Here is a 20,341-nt window from a genome sequence, read left to right on the forward strand (position 1 = left end):
CTACTCTTGCATAATCATAGTAATACATGGGGAAGTGAAGCCATAAGCTGTACGTGTGTGTGTGCTTACTAACAATAACGGTTACCATGCCTACCAGGTGTAACAATTATTGTCGTCATCCTGTGCAGGTGGTTTATTCAGGAAGTGGCTGCCAGTTGTGGGGGTCATAAAAATCCTATAAATGTGTGTCATTTCTGTCTTAAAATGTGAGTGTTTTTTGTGGGTGAGAAGGAGTTTAAACTGCAATAAAAAAAAAATATTTTTAAGATAACGTTATCGTTTGGTGTGATCATTTCGATGTTTTTTGGGGGCTCTTGAATGCAAGTAAGAGAGCGGTGTGATGAGGAAATAATACATGTTCCTATGCATGGAGTGCATTCATAACAATGGACAACAGGGGGCGACATGCATGTTAGATAAGTAGGCAAGAACCATAGGAATGTACTATTATTTATTAGTGTTTCAGTAGTGTGTGTGAGAGTGTTTCAGTAGTGCGTATGAGAGTGTTTCAGTAGTGCGTATGAGAGTGTTTCAGTAGTGTGTGTGAGAGAAAAACATTTGAGTTGTTTATGTGAGAGCATTTCAGTAGTGTGGATAAGAGTGTTTCAGTAGTGTGTATGAGAGTGTTTCAGTAGTGTGTGTGAGAGAAAAAAATTTCAGTTGTTTATGTGAGAGCATTTCAGTAGTGTGTATAAGAGTGTTTCAGTCGTGTGTTTGACAGTGTTTCAGTAGTGTGTATGACAGTGTTTCAGTAGTGTGTATGACAGTGTTTCAGTAGTGTGTATGACAGTGTTTCAGTAGTGGGTGTGAGAGAAAAACATTTCAGTTGTTTATGTGAGAGCATTTCAGTAGTGTGTATAAGAGTGTTTCAGTAGTGTGTATAAGAGTGTCTCAGTCATGTATATGAGAGTGTTTCAGTAGTGTGTATGAGAGTGTTTCAGTAATGGGTGTGAGAGAAAAACATTTCAGTTGTTTTAGTGAGAGCATTTCAGTAGTGTGTATAAGAATGTTTCAGTAGTGTGTATAAGAGTGTTTCAGTCGTGTGTATGAGAGTGTTTCAGTAGTGTGAATGAGAGTGTTTTAGTAGTGTGTAATGACGGTGTTTCAGTAGTGTGTATGAGAGTGTTTCAGTAGTGTGTTTGAGAGTGTTTCAGTAGTGTGGATGAGAGTGTGTCAGTAGTGTGTATGAGAGTGTTTCAGTAGTGTGTGTGAGAGAAAAACATTTCAGTTGTTTATGTGAGAGCATTTCAGTAGTGCATATAAGAGTGTTTCAGTAAGTGTGAATGAAAGTGTTTCAGTAGTGTGTATGAGAGTGTTGCAGTAGTGTGTGTGAGAGAAAAACATTTCAGTTTTTTATGTGAGAGCATTTCAGTAGTGTGTATAAGAGTGTTTCAGTAATGTGTATGAGAGTGTTTCAGTCGTGTGTATGAGAGTGTTTCAGTAGTGTGTATGAGAGTGTTTCAGTAGTGTGTGTGGGAGAAAAAACATTTCAGTTGTTTATGTGAGAGCATTTCAGTGTGTATATAAGCGTGTTTCAGTAATGAGTATGAGAGTGTTTCAGTAGTGTGTTTGAGAGTGTTTCAGTAGTGTGGATGAGAGTGTGTCAGTAGTGTGTATGAGAGTGTTTCAGTAGTGTGCGTGAGAGTAAAACATTTCAGTTTTTTATGTGAAAGCATTTCAGTAGTGTGTATAAGAGTGTTTCAGTAATGTGTATGAGAGTGTTTCAGTCGTGTGTATAAGAGTGTTTCAGTAGTGTGTATGACAGTGTTTCAGAAGGGTGTGTGAGAGAAAAAACATTTCAGTTTTTTATGTGAGAGCATTTCAGTAGTGTGTATAAGAGTGTTTCAGTAATGTGTATGAGAGTGTTTCAGTCGTGTGTTTGAGAGTGTTTCAGTAGTGTGGATGAGAGTGTGTCAGTAGTGTGCATGAGAGTGTTTCAGTAGTGTGTGTGAGAAAAACATTTCAGTTGTTTATGTGAGAGCATTTCAGTAGTGCATATGAGAGTGTTTCAGTAGTGTGAATGAAAGTGTTTCAGTAGTGTGTATGAGAGTGTTGCAGTAGTGTGTGAGAGAAAAACATTTCAGTTTTTTATGTGAGAGCATTTCAGTAGTGTGTATAAGAGTGTTTCAGTAGTGTGTGTGAGAGTGTTTCAGTAGTGTGTATGACAGTGTTTCAGTAGTGTGTATGACAGTGTTTCAGTAGTGTGTGTGTGAGAGAAAAAACATTTCAGTTGTTTATTTCAATCAATCAATGTTTATTTATATAGCCCTAAATCACAAGTGTCTCAAAGGGCTGTACAAGCCACAACGACATCCTCGGTACAGAGCCCACATACGGGCAAGGAAAACTCACCCCAGTGGGACGTCAATGTGAATGACTATGAGAAACCTTGGAGAGGACCGCATATGTGGGTAACCAAAGTGTTTCAGTAGTGTGGATGAGAGTGTGTCAGTAGTGTGTAGGAGAGTGTTTCAGTAGTCTGTGTGAGAGAAAAACATTTCAGTTGTTTATGTGAGAGCATTTCAGTAGTGTGTATAAGAGTGTTTCAGTAGTGTGTATAAGAGTGTTTCAGTCATGTGTATGAGAGTGTTTCAGAAGTATGCAATGACAGTGTTTCAGTAGTGTGTATGAGAGTGTTTCAGTAGTGTGTATAAGAGTGTTTCAGGAGTGTGCGTGAGAGAAAAACATTTCAGTTTTTTGTGAGAGCATTTCAGTAGTGTGTACAAGAGTGTTTCAGTAGTGTGTATAAGAGTGTTTCAGTAGTGTGTATAAGAGTGTTTCAGTAGTATGTAATGAGAGTGTGTCAGTAGTGTGTATGAGAGTGTTTCAGTAGTCTGTGTGAGAGAAAAACATTTCAGTTGTTAATGTGAGAGCGTTTCAGTAGAATATGTAAAAGTTTATACTGAATAATATCCCTAACGGCCCCTCATAATTATTGGTGTCTTTTTCACCATATTTTAGCTTTTTGAAATAATGTATAGTTTTAATTATCATCCTAATGATGTTGCTACGTTTCTCAGAGCAGTGTTTATAAATAGTTATTTCACTTAAATTATCGAGGACCCTAAAACAATACTTTTTTCTTTTTTTTAACGTGAACTAAAAGAAAAACGAGATACATATATAATTAATCCACTATTTTAAAATTAACAATTTTAGTATGTTTAAAAAGTGAAACGGATAACAATTAATAGAAATTAAAAAAATACATTAAATACAAAAGATGCACTGATATTTTAAAGTTAAACAGATCAAAACATATTACACATGTTCATGAAAATAATGACATTATTGAAAAATCTGTGACGATCTGTCACATTCACGTCAGGTTGTGTTTCTTTGGTTGGTGTTTATTTCCTGTCAGCGCTCTTATTTTGGTTCCATTTCCTGTTGGGCTCCCTGACTGCTGTTTCCCCTCAACTGTTACCGATTGTCAGCTGGCTATGCTTTTTATGCCTGCCTCGCCCTCCAGTCAGGGCTCGATGATTGGTTTCCTTGTATCCTGCTTCCTGTTTCCTGGTTTGTGGTTACCGTGCATTTCCTTTTTGACATTAAAGTCATGTTTACCTGCGATACGCCTGCCATCTCTGCATCTTGGGGTTCACCACCAACAGATTATGGCAAAATCAATTATTTTAGGTTAAATCCATAGACACATGTTGAATATTAGACAAAAATCATTACATTGTTGTGGACAGTCAATTATTAAATTTTTTAAAGTAAATTATTAGAAATACAAGATAATAATAATATATTATTATTATTATTCTATATTATTCTTGCAAATTTTTATATTAAGTCATCTCAGCAAATAAATGATAATTACATTGTTTGGAAATGCAAATAGATTATGGTTTTAATCATTTTAAACATGCATACAGTGGCCAATAAAAGGAGTAAGAAGCTTATTTTACCCTTTACCATTTCATAGCAATGTCTTACAAATTTGTTTGTTCAATTCCTCAACAGAAACCAAATAAATACATAATTATTGGTGTTACTGTTAAAATAAAATCTTGAAGGAAAAAAAGGCCAATATTTTGGAACGCAAAAGTGTTTATTATTATTAAATACAATGAATTGTCTCCATGGAAACATGTTTGACAGAGGTATTTCGTTTTTAAAGTTGCAGTTATCTATTCTAACCACTAGAGGGCACTTTTGCAGAGTTTAGCTGCGGCGTGATGTCATGACTTTGTTGTCGTTGCAGTGTGACGTCATCGCTCATCATCATTGAGAGTATGTTTTACCTTGTCTTCATAATAAAAAATTGAAAATATTTGTTTATTAAGTTGATGTGTGCACACGTGTTTATGTCGCATTCTTAGTCCACAAGTGTTTATCTGTCAGAGGTGGGACCAAGTCATTGCTTTGCAAGTCACAAGTAAGTCTCAAGTCTTTGCCCTCAAGTCTCGAGTCAAGTCCCGAGTCAAGACAGGCAAGTCCCGAGTCAAGTCCAAAGTCAAGACTGGAAAGTCTCAAGTCAAGTCACAAGTCCTGCATTTTGAGTTTCGAGTCCTTTCAAGTCCTTTTAACCACAGACTAATATTTTTACACAGATTGTGTATGCTTTTAAACCGCTGTATTTATTTATTAAAACAAGTGCATTTTAAATAGCAGGAAAAAAAATAGTACTGACATTGCAATTCATAATAGCACTATTAACCAGTCATTTTAATAGTTTAAACAATTTTAAACATTTAACTCATTCCTTTACAGAATAAACACATTTGCAAAAACAAGTGCAACTGTACTTATTTGTACAAAAGTGTTAACATTGTATTTCCATGGCATATTGCATTGTAACTAGTTCCACAGCAGTTTCTATTCTGTTCTTACCTTATCTCATTGATCTCATCTCATACTGTATGTGTGTTTATGTGTGCGTACACATGAAAAACATAACAAATACATGAACATAACAATGAACAGAGTTGTACTTTTTAGATGTCAGGGCCCTATGCAATATGTACACATATTCTTAATATAGTATACATTTTAACTGACCTTTATTTGACTATGTTTGTCTTTTTGTAGGTGGCTAAAATATGCGGTGCTGCTGACCGCTGTCTAACGTTATGTTACTGTGTGTGATACATTGACTAACGTAACGTTATGTGTAGGTACCTCATGCAACCCTGCTTAAAAAAATCACTTGACAAAAAGTATGAATAAGGAAGCAAACTGCAGTGGACGCAACATATTGCTGTGTTTGAAATTATGTTATAACCATAGACAACTTTTAAGTAGACGTAGTATTGGTTGCTGTGACGCGAGCAAATTGCATCTTGAAGTGGTGATGAGGAGCCGGCGAGCAGCCTAAACTGACAGTTGACAGGTAGAAAACAAAGATGTTGTTGGTGTTCAGCGTTTTCCTGCTCAAATGAGCGGACTGTTGAAAATAGGAATCGGGGGATTACTTTTCACAAGTAAGATTTAACATTAATGTACTTTTGGTTGTATTTTATGAAAATAACATTACCACAGAGTGAAGAAGGAGCAAAGATCTTCAATATTTGTATGAAAATCACAAACAAATCTTCTGGGGGAGGATGATGCCCCTACAGGGGTTTGGTTTACAAACTTTCAGCCCCACCTAAAACAAAATTCACCAGCCGCCACTGATTATGATGCATTCTCATTTTAGGCAAAATATAAGACAATACTTTCTTATCAGTATAATTGTAACCAGGAATAAGTCTTCAAGTAACAATATTCAAATACTAACATTGTTGGGTAAAACAGAATTTGGTTTTATTCTGAATCCAGTGAAACAGATTGGTGGTTTTAGCTGATATAAAGACTTTCAGGTGTTTATATATGTTTAAGTATTTGGCAGACGCTTTTATCCAAAGCGACATACATAAAAAATACATATATAACAATCACTGTAAACATTATCATTTAAGGGAAGAATGTAATACAAAATATCAATACAAAGTGTCAAGACAGAATAAACTCTGCTGCTGCAGCAACAGAGATACGGTCTATAAGATATATAGATATCTAATGTATTCATACATTGTTTATGTAGGATATACGCATGTATATATAACCTAATTATATTGTTTCTTCAACTTAAAAATAGCTGACCGTTTTTTTCCCCCTTCTCTGGGCTTATATTCCCAGTTTTGATCTCGGACGTCTGGTCACTTATAGCATATAAGAATATTCTATTACTGTTAAGCAAACTATGAATAATAAAACATGTGTCCGTTATCATAGCTACACGTATGACAAAAAAGCGCGTGAAAATGAGTGGTATTCAGTGAGGTAAAATGAATTAAATGCGCTGACAGTTCATTGCTCCTGCCAAATGAATTGCACTGAGTGGAGCGGATCACCACTCCAAGATGGCGGCCCTGCGTCTCGTCTGCGCCAGTAAGCAGTAGCGCTCGATGCTGCGTCTACTTATAAGATGTCTATGGTTATGACGTTAGCAGTGAGTTTACAGCCTCACTGATTTAACTACACAGCAAATAAAAGTCATGTTACTTAGCCAATAAACGTTAGCTTACATTCAAAACTTACCCTTCTTTGTGCAACTTCAAATGTCGAACGAAGTTGGAAGTTGTTGCGTCTCCGTCTGTAATATTCCAACTGCGTGATTTGCATACGGCAATTCGTTTTTTGTTGACCAAGTCGTAGTTTTTATACCCGAACGAAACCAACTTTGGTATAAATCTTTCTCACTGGCGCGTTGTTTGACAACTCTTGTTCATTGGTTGTCCTGCAATTTGATTGGCTGAATGCTGTGTGATGAAAACAATGTAGATCTAATTTGATTGGCTGTTGTCCTGAGAGCACACACGCTGACACGCAGCACACACGCTGATAGATAGACAGACACGTACAAAATGAAAGCTACGGAGCGCTCCCAAATAACTTTTTAAGCTTTAGGTTTTGGGGAAAGTAGCAAGTCATGTCAAGTCAAAAGGCTCAAGTCCAAGTGAAGTCACAAGTCATTGATGTTAAAGTCTAAGTCGAGTTGCAAGTCTCTTTACATTTTGTCAAGTCGAGTCTAAAGTCATCAAATTCATGACTCGATTCTGACTCGAGTCCAAGTCATGTGACTCGAGTCCACACCTCTGTTATCTGTCTCTTTACGTGTTGGTTTTGTGCAAACCTGCCAAGGCCTCCCAGGGGGACAGACACACGTAAAAAAATGCTGTTTAAAAAAAAGAAAAAAGAAAAATGAAGGTCATTAGCATGTGAATGGCAGTAAAGGCCGAGCTATTGCTAGTTTTCAAGTGCGGCGTGAAAGGGGCTGGCTGTAAATTATATTGCTGCAGAAGGCCTTCTCCATTCATAGCTGCGGTGCGTGAACAATCCTCCCTGTGGGGACACTGCATGGCCAATGTGGCACAATGGCAGTGAAACGGGCCAGAAAATAGCATTCTGGCGGGCTGAGGAATGTGTGACAGGAGAGGGAGGGGCCTCGCTGACAATTAGACCTATTGCCAAAAGGAAGACCCTCAGCGATGAGGCCATCATGCTGCTTTGGGTTGAGAACAACATACTTCTCATACGACACGGCCCAAACTATGACAACTACAGTGGTGCTGTGTGAAGGGACTGGCACCTTTACAATATGTGGGTATTAGGAGGATCATATTGATGTTTACAATGTGTGAATGGACTGCCAAGTTTACATCACGTGTGTATATAAATGATCATATTGACATTTACATTATGTGAATGGACTGACACATTTACATAATGTGTGTATATGAATGATCATATTGATGTTTACATTATGTGAATGAACTGTCACTTGTGTATCACGTGTGTATATGAATCATCATATTGATGTTTACATTATGTGAATGGACTGCCAAGTTTACATCACGTGTATATAAATGATCATATTGACATTTACATTATGTGAATGGATTGACACATTTACCTTACGAGTGTATATGAATGATCATATTGATTTTTACAATGTGTGAACGGACTGACACATTTACATTATTTGTGTATATGAATGATCATATTGATGTTTACCTTATGTGAACGGACTGACACATTTACATTATTTGTGTATATGAATAATCATATTGATGTTTACATTATGTGAATGGACTGACACATTTACATAATGTGTGTATATAAATGATCATATTGATGTTTACATTATGTTAATAGACTGACACATTTACATCACGTGTGTATATGAATGATCATATTGATGTTTACAATATGTGAATAGACTGACACGTTTACACCACGTGTGTATATGAATGATCATATTGATGTTTACAATATGTGAATGGACTGGCACATTTACATCACGTGTGTATATGAATGATCATATTGACATTTACATTATGTGAATGGATTGACACATTTACCTTACGAGTGTATATGAATGATCATATTGATGTTTACAATGTGTGAACGGACTGACACATTTACATTATTTGTGTATATGAATGATCATATTGATGTTTACCTTATGTGAACGGACTGACACATTGACATTATTTGTGTATATGAATAATCATATTGATGTTTACATTATGTGAATGGACTGACACATTTACATAATGTGTGTATATAAATGATCATATTGATGTTTACATTATGTTAATAGACTGACACATTTACATCACGTGTGTATATGAATGATCATATTGACATTTACATTATGTGAATGGATTGACACATTTACCTTACGAGTGTACATGAATGATCATATTGATGTTTACAATGTGTGAACGGACTGACACATTTACATTATTTGTGTATATGAATGATCATATTGATGTTTACCTTATGTGAACGGACTGACACATTTACATTATTTGTGTGTATGAATAATCATATTGATGTTTACATTATGTGAATGGACTGACACATTTACATAATGTGTGTATATAAATGATCATATTGATGTTTACATTATGTTAATAGACTGACACATTTACATCATGTGTGTATATGAATGATCATATTGATGTTTACAATATGTGAATAGACTGACACGTTTACACCACGTGTGTATATGAATGATCATATTGATGTTTACAATATGTGAATGGACTGGCACATTTACATCGCGTGTGTATATGAATGATCATATTGACATTTACATTATGTGAATGGATTGACACATTTACCTTACGAGTGTATATGAATGATCATATTGATGTTTACAATGTGTGAACGGACTGACACATTTACATTATTTGTGTATATGAATGATCATATTGATGTTTACCTTATGTGAACGGACTGACACATTTACATTATTTGTGTATATGAATAATCATATTGATGTTTACATTATGTGAATGGACTGACACATTTACATAATGTGTGTATATAAATGATCATATTGATGTTTACATTATGTTAATAGACTGACACATTTACATCACGTGTGTATATGAATGATCATATTGATGTTTACAATATGTGAATAGACTGACACGTTTACACCACGTGTGTATATGAATGATCATATTGATGTTTAAATTATGTGAATGGACTAGCACATTTACATCGCGTGTGTATATGAATGATCATATTGACATTTACATTATGTGAATGGATTGACACATTTACCCTACGAGTGTATATGAATGATCATATTGATGTTTACAATGTGTGAACGGACTGACACATTTACATTATTTGTGTATATGAATGATCATATTGATGTTTACCTTATGTGAACGGACTGACACATTTACATTATTTGTGTATATGAATAATCATATTGATGTTTACATTATGTGAATGGACTGACACATTTACATAATGTGTGTATATAAATGATCATATTGATGTTTACATTATGTTAATAGACTGACACATTTACATCACGTGTGTATATGAATGATCATATTGATGTTTACAATATGTGAATAGACTGACACGTTTACACCACGTGTGTATATGAATGATCATACTGATGTTTACAATATGTGAATGGACTGGCACATTTACATCGCGTGTGTATATGAATGATCATATTGACATTTACATTATGTGAATGGATTGACACATTTACCTTACGAGTGTATATGAATGATCATATTGATGTTTACAATGTGTGAACGGACTGACACATTTACATTATTTGTGTATATGAATGATCATATTGATGTTTACCTTATGTGAACGGACTGACACATTTACATTATTTGTGTATATGAATAATCATATTGATGTTTACATTATGTGAATGGACTGACACATTTACATAATGTGTGTATATAAATGATCATATTGATGTTTACATTATGTTAATAGACTGACACATTTACATCACGTGTGTATATGAATGATCATATTGATGTTTACAATATGTGAATAGACTGACACGTTTACACCACGTGTGTATATGAATGATCATATTGATGTTTACAATATGTGAATGGACTGGCACGTTTACATCGCGTGGGTATATGAATGATCATATTGACATTTACATTATGTGAATGGATTGACACATTTACCTTACGAGTGTATATGAATGATCATATTGATGTTTACAATGTGTGAACGGACTGACACATTTACATTATTTGTGTATATGAATGGTCATATTGATGTTTACCTTATGTGAACGGACTGACACATTTACATTATTTGTGTATATGAATAATCATATTGATGTTTACATTATGTGAATGGACTGAAACATTTACATCACGTGTGTATATGAATGATCATATTGATGTTTACAATATGTGAATAGACTGACATGTTTACACCACGTGTGTATATGAATGATCATATTGATGTTTACAATATGTGAATGGACTGGCACATTTACATCGCGTGTGTATATGAATGATCATATTGACATTTACATTATGTGAATGGATTGACACATTTACCTTACGAGTGTATATGAATGATCATATTGATGTTTACAATGTGTGAACGGACTGACACATTTACATTATTTGTGTATATGAATGATCATATTGATGTTTGCCTTATGTGAACGGACTGACACATTTACATTATTTGTGTATATGAATAATCATATTGATGTTTACATTATGTGAATGGACTGACACATTTACATAATGTGTGTATATAAATGATCATATTGATGTTTACATTATATTAATAGACTGACACATTTACATCGCGTGTGTATATGAATGATCATATTGATGTTTACAATATGTGAATAGACTGACACGTTTACACCACGTGTGTATATGAATGATCATATTGATGTTTACAATATGTGAATGGACTGGCACGTTTACATTGCGTGTGTATATGAATGATCATATTGACATTTACATTATGTGAATGGATTGACACATTTACCTTACGAGTGTATATGAATGATCATATTGATGTTTACAATGTGTGAACGGACTGACACATTTACATTATTTGTGTATATGAATGATCATATTGATGTTTACCTTATGTGAACGGACTGACACATTTACATTATTTGTGTATATGAATAATCATATTGATGTTTACATTATGTGAATGGACTGACACATTTACATAATGTGTGTATATAAATGATCATATTGATGTTTACATTATGTTAATAGACTGACACATTTACATCATGTGTGTATATGAATGATCATATTGATGTTTACAATATGTGAATAGACTGACACGTTTACACCACGTGTGTATATGAATGATCATATTGATGTTTACAATATGTGAATGGACTGGCACGTTTACATTGTGTGTGTATATGAATGAAATCCATTATTATTATTATTATCATATTGATATTTACATTATGTGAATGGATTGAGTAAATATCAATATGATTATTCATGTACACACACACACGATGTAAACGTGTCAGTCCATTCACATAATGTAAACATCAATATGATCATTCATATACACACGAGATGTAAATGTGCCAGTCCATTCACATAATGTAAACATCAATATGATCATTCAGATGCACACGGGATGTAAACATGCCAGTTCATTCACATAATGTAAACATCAATATGATCATTAATTTACACACATGATGTAAATGTGTCAGTCTATTCACATAATGTAAACATCAATATGACCATTCATATACACAACCGATGTAAACGTGTCAGTCCGTTCACAAAATGTAAACATCAATATGATCATTCATATACACAAATAATGTAAACGTGTCAGTCCATTCACACATTGTAAACATCAATATGATCATTCATATGCACACATAAGGTAAATGTGTGGAATTGGGGGTTAAATCACCAAAAATGATTCCCAGGCGTGGCCACCGCTGCTGCTCACTGCTCCCCTCACCACCCGAATGCAGAGAATAATTTTGCCACACCCAGTGTGTGTGTGACAATCATTGGTACTTTAACTTTTTTAACTTTAATAACATACAGTACATTTAAAAGTATTGAATGAGTATGTGAGTTATTGGATGGGTGTTTACATTATGTGTGTATGAGAATGGACGGACAGGTGCAAGAAGTCCATTTGTAAGTATGTGTAAGTAGTTTTGCAGTATTTTTTACAGTATGTGTGAAATACTTCTACGTGTGTACACGGGTTACAGTACTTGTACATATATAGTGTACTGTCAGATGCAGTGCAGCCCACTGTACAAGTGAGGGGGCTCTCCGTCCATGAATGCATCATTCCTGACAGGACTGCCTTGCCCCTGTGCCCCCCGGCACGGCAGGTGCGCCTCTGCTCGCTGCGGTCAACGGGAGGGTTTTCGAGCTGCTCTAAAGCGACCAATCAGAAGACGCGGTTGGAAAATGACGGACATGCGTGAGTGAGGAAAGAAAGGAGAGGAGGGGGAGGACGCGGGGGTCTAAACTTTTCTTTCTCTTTTCCTCCCCCGGCGGGGAGAGAGGGAGGGGGGGAGGGGTGTTGTGAGGGAATGCTCGGCGGAGCGCGAAGCGGAACAGGCAGACGAGCGAAAGGAGGGACAAAGAACGACGCGCACATTTGCGGCTCCTGACGCGGACACTTTGGTAACTTTTTTTTTTTGTGTGTGGTTATTTTCTTTGTTTAAAAGGGAAGAATATGCGCGGCGTTTCGGCGTGTGTGTGTACGCGGCTGGTCCGTGAACGCATCGTGGAGGTGTAGCGGCACGTCGAGGGGGAGCGTTCAGGAGCGTGTTGTGACGGTGGGAAATTCGTGTCGAGGCGCCCACGCGTCCCCTTGAGACAACTTCTCGAAGACTTTGTATTTTTTGTCAACTTTCTTATAGCGTGTGAGAGCCGATCATGTGCTGCTGCTGCTGCTGCTGCTGGAAGGCTAAGCGCTCCCCCCAAGCATGAGATGCTGCTGCCGGGCCCTGGCACTTCTCCCCTGGGTGCTGGTGGCCTTGGACGCTCAGCTCATCTGCTGGCAGGCGCTCCTGCGCTGCCACGACGAGCCCGAGTGCGACCTCGCCTACAGCCAGTACTTCGCGGCCTGTGAGGGCAACATCCGGGGCACCAGGCGCCAGTGCCCCAGCCACTGCATCAACGCCCTCATCCGCCTCAACCACACCCGCAGCGGGCCCGACCTGGAGAGCTGCGAGTGCGCCCAGGACCCGGAGTGCCTGGGCGCCAAGCGGGCCATCGAGCCGTGCCTCCCGCGCAGGCACCCCACGGACGCCGGCGGCATCGGCTGCATGGAGGCCCGCCAGCGCTGCGAGGAGGACACCCACTGCCACACCTCCCTGGCCGCCTACCTGGCCTACTGCGGGCAGCTCTTCAACGGGCGCAAGTGCTCGTCCAAGTGCAAGGCCACCATCCAGCAGATGCTCTACATCCCCAACGGGGCGCTGCTCAACCGCTGCGTCTGCGACGGCGTGGAGAGGCCCTTCTGCGAGGTGGTCAAGGAGAACATGAGCAAGCTCTGCGCCATGGGGGACCATCACGGGGTCATCTCGGACCAGCCGGAGGCGGACGACGTGTACGAGGACGAGGATTACGACCCCAGGCAGGACAGGGAGGAGGACTCCAGCGACCATTCCGAGGCCGCTCAAAGGTTGTCCGGCTTTGGGACGCTCCTGGTCGTCTCTTTGGGATTTATGTGGCTCTGAGACGGATGGAATAACCTTGTTTTCTCCCATGGACACCGAAAATGCTCCTTAAGGACTTTCAACAAAAGTCAAACTGAAGACCACCGGACCTTTTCCTCATTGGGAACGTTCAACCTGACATCTGACAGACCTGGATTAAGTGGACTTTTGGATTCCAGGACTGATGTTTTGAACTAGAACACAGGAGGTAAACAAGAACCTCATCCATCTATCCATCTTCTTCCGCTCATCCGAGGTCGGGTCGTGGGGGCAGCAGCGAACTGAAGACCACCGGAACTTTTTCCTCATTGGGAACGTTCAACCTGACATCTGACAGACCTGGAATAAGTGGACTTTTAGATTCCAGGACTGATGTTTTGAAGGAGCTAAACAAGAACCTCATCCATCCATTCTCAACCTCTTCCACTTATCCGAGGTCGGGTCGTGGGGGCAGCAGCGAACTGAAGACCACTGGAACTTTTCCTCATTGGGAACGTTCAACCAGACCAGCATTGACACCTGGAATAAGTGGACTTTTGGATTCCAGGACTGATGTTTTGAACTAGAACACAGGAGGTAAACAAGAACCTCATCCATCTATCCATCTTCTTCTGCTCATCCGAGGTCGGGTCGTGGGGGCAGCAGCGAACTGAAGACCCACCGGACCTTTTTCCTCATTGGGAACGTTCAACCATGACAGACCTGGAATAATTGGACTTTTGGATTCCAGGACTGATGTTTTGAAGGAGCAAAACAAGAACCTCATCCAACCATTCATCTCCTTCCGCTCATCCGAGGTCGGGTCGTGGGGGCAGCAGCGAACTGAAGACCCACCGGACCTTTTTCCTCATTGGGAACGTTCAACCTGACATCTGACAGACCAGCATTGAAACCTGGAAGAAGTGGACTTTTGGATTCCGGGACTGATGTTTTGAACTGGAACACAGGAGCTAAACAAGAACCTCATCCATCCATTCATCTACTTCCGCTTATCCGAGGTCGGGTCGCGGGGGCAGCAGCCTAAGCAGGGAAGCCCAGACTTCCCTCTCCCCAGCCACTCCGTCTAGCTCCTCCCGGGGGATCCCTTAAGGACTTTCAACAAAAGTCGAACTGAAGACCACCTGACTTTTTTTCCTCATTGGGAATGTTCAACCTGACATCTGACAGACCAGCATTGACACCCGGAAGAAGTGGACTTTTGGATTCTGGGACTGATGCTTCGAACTAGAACACAGGAGGTAAACAAGAACCTCATCCATCCATCCATCTTCTTCCGCTTATCCGAGGTCGGGTCGCGGGGGCAGGGAAGCCCAGACTTCCGTCTCTCCAGCCACTTCGTCCAGCTCTTCCAGGGGGATCCCGAGGCGTTCCCAGGCCAGCCGAGAGACATAGTCTTCCCAACGTGTCCTGGGTCTTCCCCGTTGCCTCCTACCGGTCGGTCGTGCCCTCAACACCTCCCCAGGGAGGCGTTCGGGTGGCATCCTGACCAAATGCCCGGACCACCTCATCCTATCGACCGGACATGTGCCTTGTGGGGTCCCTCCCACTAACATTAGATTCGGGAGTCCCACTGACAGTTTGTCCTGGATTAAGTCCTCAAGTCCACCATTGCGGATTACCACAAACTTTTTGGACTGACCGTTATTTGAGGATCTAAATCCGACACCACCACTAAAGTCCGACTGCATCTGAGACTTTGCCTTTTCGGTGTCAGCTGCCATTTGTTTACTTTGGTGTCAATGGTCCTTGGAGTGGAGTTTTTTTTAAGACCTTCGACAAATATTTGGCCTCCGCCATTCACATTTATATTTGTCATAGGGACAGAAGTCAAGTACTCCAATTAACTGAAGCACCCAAACACAACTGGGTCCCCCTCCCTATTCGGCCCCCTTGTTCCCACATGTGAGATTGTTTTATGGACCTTTTCCTCCCCAGAACACCACCCCTCCTTCCTCTTCCTTCCCCTGACTTTGCGCCTTCAAATAGCCCCCCCCCCCCGCCTGCTTTTTATTACCCCGCTCCTCCAGCTTCTCGTCACCACCCTCACAAAAATAACAACGCTCATTGCTAAATATTTGCCTTACATGATGTTAAATATGAAAGGGCAAACTATTAGAAACAGCTGACTAAGGTTTTTGTGTCACCTGCATTTTCTTCCAAGGTCCTCATGTTATACTACTTAAACCAGGGGTGTCAAACTCATTTTAGATCGGGGGGGTCCACATGGAGAAAAATCCACTCCCAAGTGGGCCGGACTGGTAAAACCATGGCTTTGATAAGGTAAAAATAAAGACAACTTCAGATTGTTTTCTGTTGTTTAAAAATAGAACAAGCACATTCTGAAATTGTATTACAAATCGTAATGTTGTTGTTGTTGTTGTTTAAATTACCTGTTGCGGTCAATGGTATATACTGTATACTTTTTTTGTCGCTATTTATATTTTCTGAATAAATTATGTGATAATGACAATAATCAGTCAACTCATTGGTGTTGATTTTCAATCCATCAAGATGAAAGAATTATATTAAAATCAAATTACAGTATGTTATTTATGCACCGTCTTTTTCGGAGTATAAGTCGCTCCGGCCGAAAATGCACAATAAAGAAGGAAAAAAACATATATAGGTCGCACTGGAGTATAAGTCACATTTTTTGGGGGAAATGTATTTGATAACACCCAACACCAAGAATAGACATTTGAAAGGCAATTTAAAAAAAATAAAGAATAGTGAACAACAGGCTGAATAAGTGTACGTTATATGAGGCATAAATAACCAACTGAGAACGTGCCTGGTATGTTAACGTAACATATTATGGTAAGAGTCATTCAAATAACTATAACATATAGAACATGCTATACGTTTACCAAACAATCTGTCACTCCTAATCGCTAAATCCCATGAAATCTTACACGTCTAGTCTCTTACGCGAATGAGCTAAATAATATTATTTGATATTTTACAGTAATGTGTTAATAATTTCACACATAAGTCGCTCCGGAGTATAAGTCGCACCCAAACTGTTATAGTCTGAAAAATACGGTAGTTTGATCATTTTCCTCGACTGACGTACTAACATCATGTGGTTTATTTTGTACATATGTAGCATCATCTACAAAGATACAAAAAATTGCTATGGTGACATCTAGTGGACACATTTAGAACAGCAGTTTTTTCATTCAAAAATTTCAGGTTGATTTTTATACTTAGCAAACTCATCCCGCGGGCCGGATAGAAACCTGTTTGCGGGCCCCGGGGCCGTATGTTTGACATCCCTGACTTAAACAGTGTGTGCTTGTTACGCATCTGTAGCTTTAATGCTAACGACATGTGTTGGTCTCTCGCAGATTAAGTCGGTCTGGAAATACCGCGCCTGACAACGTAATGTAAAAGGAATGGGACAGTTAATGTTAGCGACACTTGTATTGCTATGTGAGATAAAGTGCTAACATGACTCAGCTACTTAACCTCTAAAGGCCTTAGTGGCCACATGCGTGGACATCACCTTTTAGCTCTTATTTCCAAAATTGTGTACACTACTGAAATTGGGGTCTTATGCCGACATATGGACACTTATACTGCCATCTGGTGGTGTCAGAAGAGTATAACATACAATGGAATTTGGGGAAAAAGTGTACAAATAAAAATGTGCGTGTCACTACACATGAAGTACACGTTTGTGTACTTATGGACTAAGTACATCATATAAAAAGATGATTCTTAGTTTTTATTCTAATTAGGGTCCAATAAGCCCAAATAGCAAAGAGAAATAAAAAAAACATGTAAAGAAACAGCTTGGGCCTTAAGAGGTTAATGGCAGTTTTTCTAAAAAAAAACATTTTTTTAATTATTTTTCGCCAAAATATCTATTGAAAACTTGAAATAATAAAAAAAAAAAACACACTTTAAAAAACGAAATAACTTTTATCCATCCACATCGTTCTTTATTGACATTCAAAGTTTTCATTTTAGCTTTCAACCCGGGTGGCATATTGGAGATTACATTGCCGTGACTAAATAAAAAAGGGTGTGATTTCTTTGGGCATCTAACGATTCGATCTGGTGACGATTCGATTCAGAATCGATTCCTGATAGAAGCCTGATTCTCGCAACGAGTAATAATTATAATGACACCTTTTCAAAACAGGTTACATGTTAGAAAATCTATTTTTGGTTGCATGGAGATGGCTTAAAAATGTATTTAAAAAAATTGATCCTTGTAATTAAAAGTATATATATATATATATATATACATTAGGTCAGGAAAAAACACACAGGCTATTTCATCTCTACAAGCCTGCGAATCAGGCTTGTAGGGATGAAATAGCCTCTGTAACGTATATTCCACGTTACCCCGGTGTGAGCACTGTATAACAGATAAACCACAGTAACCTCGACTAAATACATTTTTTTTTTTCCGACGTTTTGATACTTTTCTCGCTAATGATTAAAGCACTCATTTTAAAAATATATATATTTGTGGTATCGAAACACTTTGAATGCACATACATTGTTCGTTTTGTAATATATATATTTTTTTACATCACGCAAGGTTAAACTATTCCAGGGGTGGCCAAACTTTTTCCACTGAGGGCCACAGACTGACAAATCAAAGGATGCGGGGGCCGTTTTGGTATTTTCACCTTCATAACCAGTATAATATATTGATTGCTGTTAAAAGAACTACAAAATGCAATTTCGGTAGAAGTTTTGTGTGAATGCTGAAGACCCAAAGCCGAACTGACTTGCTAACAGTTAGCACACTGGCCAGATAGTAAAGTAACAAAAAATGTGAGCTAAAAAAAAGCTAGCATGTTAACAAAAACATGTTTACAGTTAGCATTAGTGAAATATTAAAATATGACACTGAGCTATATACTAGCTAATATAGCTAAACAAGTTAGCATGCTAAGTGTGTAACAATATCATGCATCTAGTACCAAAATATGAGTTAGTTGTATACCTACAAAATTAGCTTAAAAAAAAAAAAAAGCTAGCATATCCACGTTAACATCCTAAAAGGTATTATTGGTCAAGTAACACAATGTTTTGACGCTGAGGTGTATACCGGCAAAATTAGCACAAAAAAAAGCTAGCACGCTAATGCTAACATGCTAAAATGCTAACTGTAACATGCGTCAAAAGTACCAAAATATATTACTCTGAAGTGTGTACCTAAAAATGTTGTTGAAAATGTTAGCATGCTAACATTACCATGCATCAAGTACCAAAATATGAGTGACTTGTATACCGCCAAAATTAGCTTTTAAAAAAACAAGCTAGCATATCCACGTTAACATCCTAAAAGGTATTATTGGTCAAGTAACAAATGTTTTGACACTGAGGTGTATACCGGCAAAATTAGCAAAAAAAGCTGGCATGCCAATGCTAACTGTAACATGCGTCAAAAGTATTATGAGTGTGTTGTATACCTTCAAAATTTGCTAAAAATAAATAATAATAAAAAATAGCATATCAACATTAACATCCTAAAAGGTATTATTGGTCAAGTAACAAAATGTTTTGACGCTGAGGTGTATATCGACAAAATTAGCAAAACAAGCTGGCATGCTAATGCTAACATGCTAAAATGCTAACTGTAACATGCGTCAAAAGTACCAAAATATATTACTCTGAAGTGTGTACCTTAAAATGTTAGCATGCTAACATTACCATGCATCAAGTACCAACATATGACTGAGTTGTATACCTACAAAATTAGCTATAAAAAACAAAAACTAGCATATCCACGTTAACATCCTAAAAGGTATTATTGGTCAAGTAACAAATGTTTTGACGCTGAGGTGTATACCGGCAAAATTAGCAGAAAAAGCTGGCATGCTAATGCTAACATGCTAAAATGCTAACTGTAACATGCGTCAAAAGCACCAAAATATATTACTCTGACGTGTGTACCTGAAAATGTTATCCACGTTAACATCCTAAAAGGTGTTATTGGTCAAGTAACACAATAGTTTGACGCTGAGGTGTATGCCGGCAAAATTAGCAAAAAAAGCTGGCATGCTAATGCTAACATGCTAAAATGCTAACTGTAACATGCGTCAAAAGCACCAAAATATATTACTCTGAAGTGTGTACCTGAAAATTTTATCTATGTTAACATCCTAAAAGGCATTACTGGTCAAGTAACACAATATTTTGACGCTGAGGTGTATGCCGGCAAAATTAGCAAAAAAAGATGGCATGCTAATGCTAACATGATAAAATGCTAACTGTAACATGCGTCGAAAGCACCAAAATATATTACTCTGAAGTGTGTACCTGAAAATGTTATCCACGTTAACATCCTAAAAGGCATTATTGGTCAAGTAACACAATATTTTGACGCTG

At 38.2% G+C, this 20,341-nt stretch overlaps 1 protein-coding gene across 1 annotated transcript; it reads left to right on the forward strand.

The window, feature by feature from the left end:
* Positions 1-12,768: 12,768 nt before the first annotated feature.
* On the forward strand, positions 12,769-18,231 carry si:ch1073-459b3.2 (growth arrest-specific protein 1). The gene is made up of 2 exons (XM_062023311.1): positions 12,769-14,426; positions 14,615-18,231. Exon 1 carries the CDS (start codon positions 13,256-13,258, stop codon positions 14,009-14,011), a length of 756 nt encoding a protein of 251 aa, XP_061879295.1. The 5' UTR covers positions 12,769-13,255; the 3' UTR covers positions 14,012-14,426; positions 14,615-18,231.
* Positions 18,232-20,341: the final 2,110 nt, after the last annotated feature.

The sequence above is a fragment of the Entelurus aequoreus genome, linkage group LG02 (genome assembly GCF_033978785.1).
Source record: "Entelurus aequoreus isolate RoL-2023_Sb linkage group LG02, RoL_Eaeq_v1.1, whole genome shotgun sequence".
Classification (NCBI taxonomy): Eukaryota; Metazoa; Chordata; class Actinopteri; order Syngnathiformes; family Syngnathidae; genus Entelurus; species Entelurus aequoreus.

What these genes read in the sequence shown, in the direction of transcription:
- si:ch1073-459b3.2 (XM_062023311.1), top strand. Translation starts at nt 13,256, where the DNA reads ATGAGATGCTGCTGCCGGGCCCTGGCACTTCTCCCCTGGGTGCTGGTG.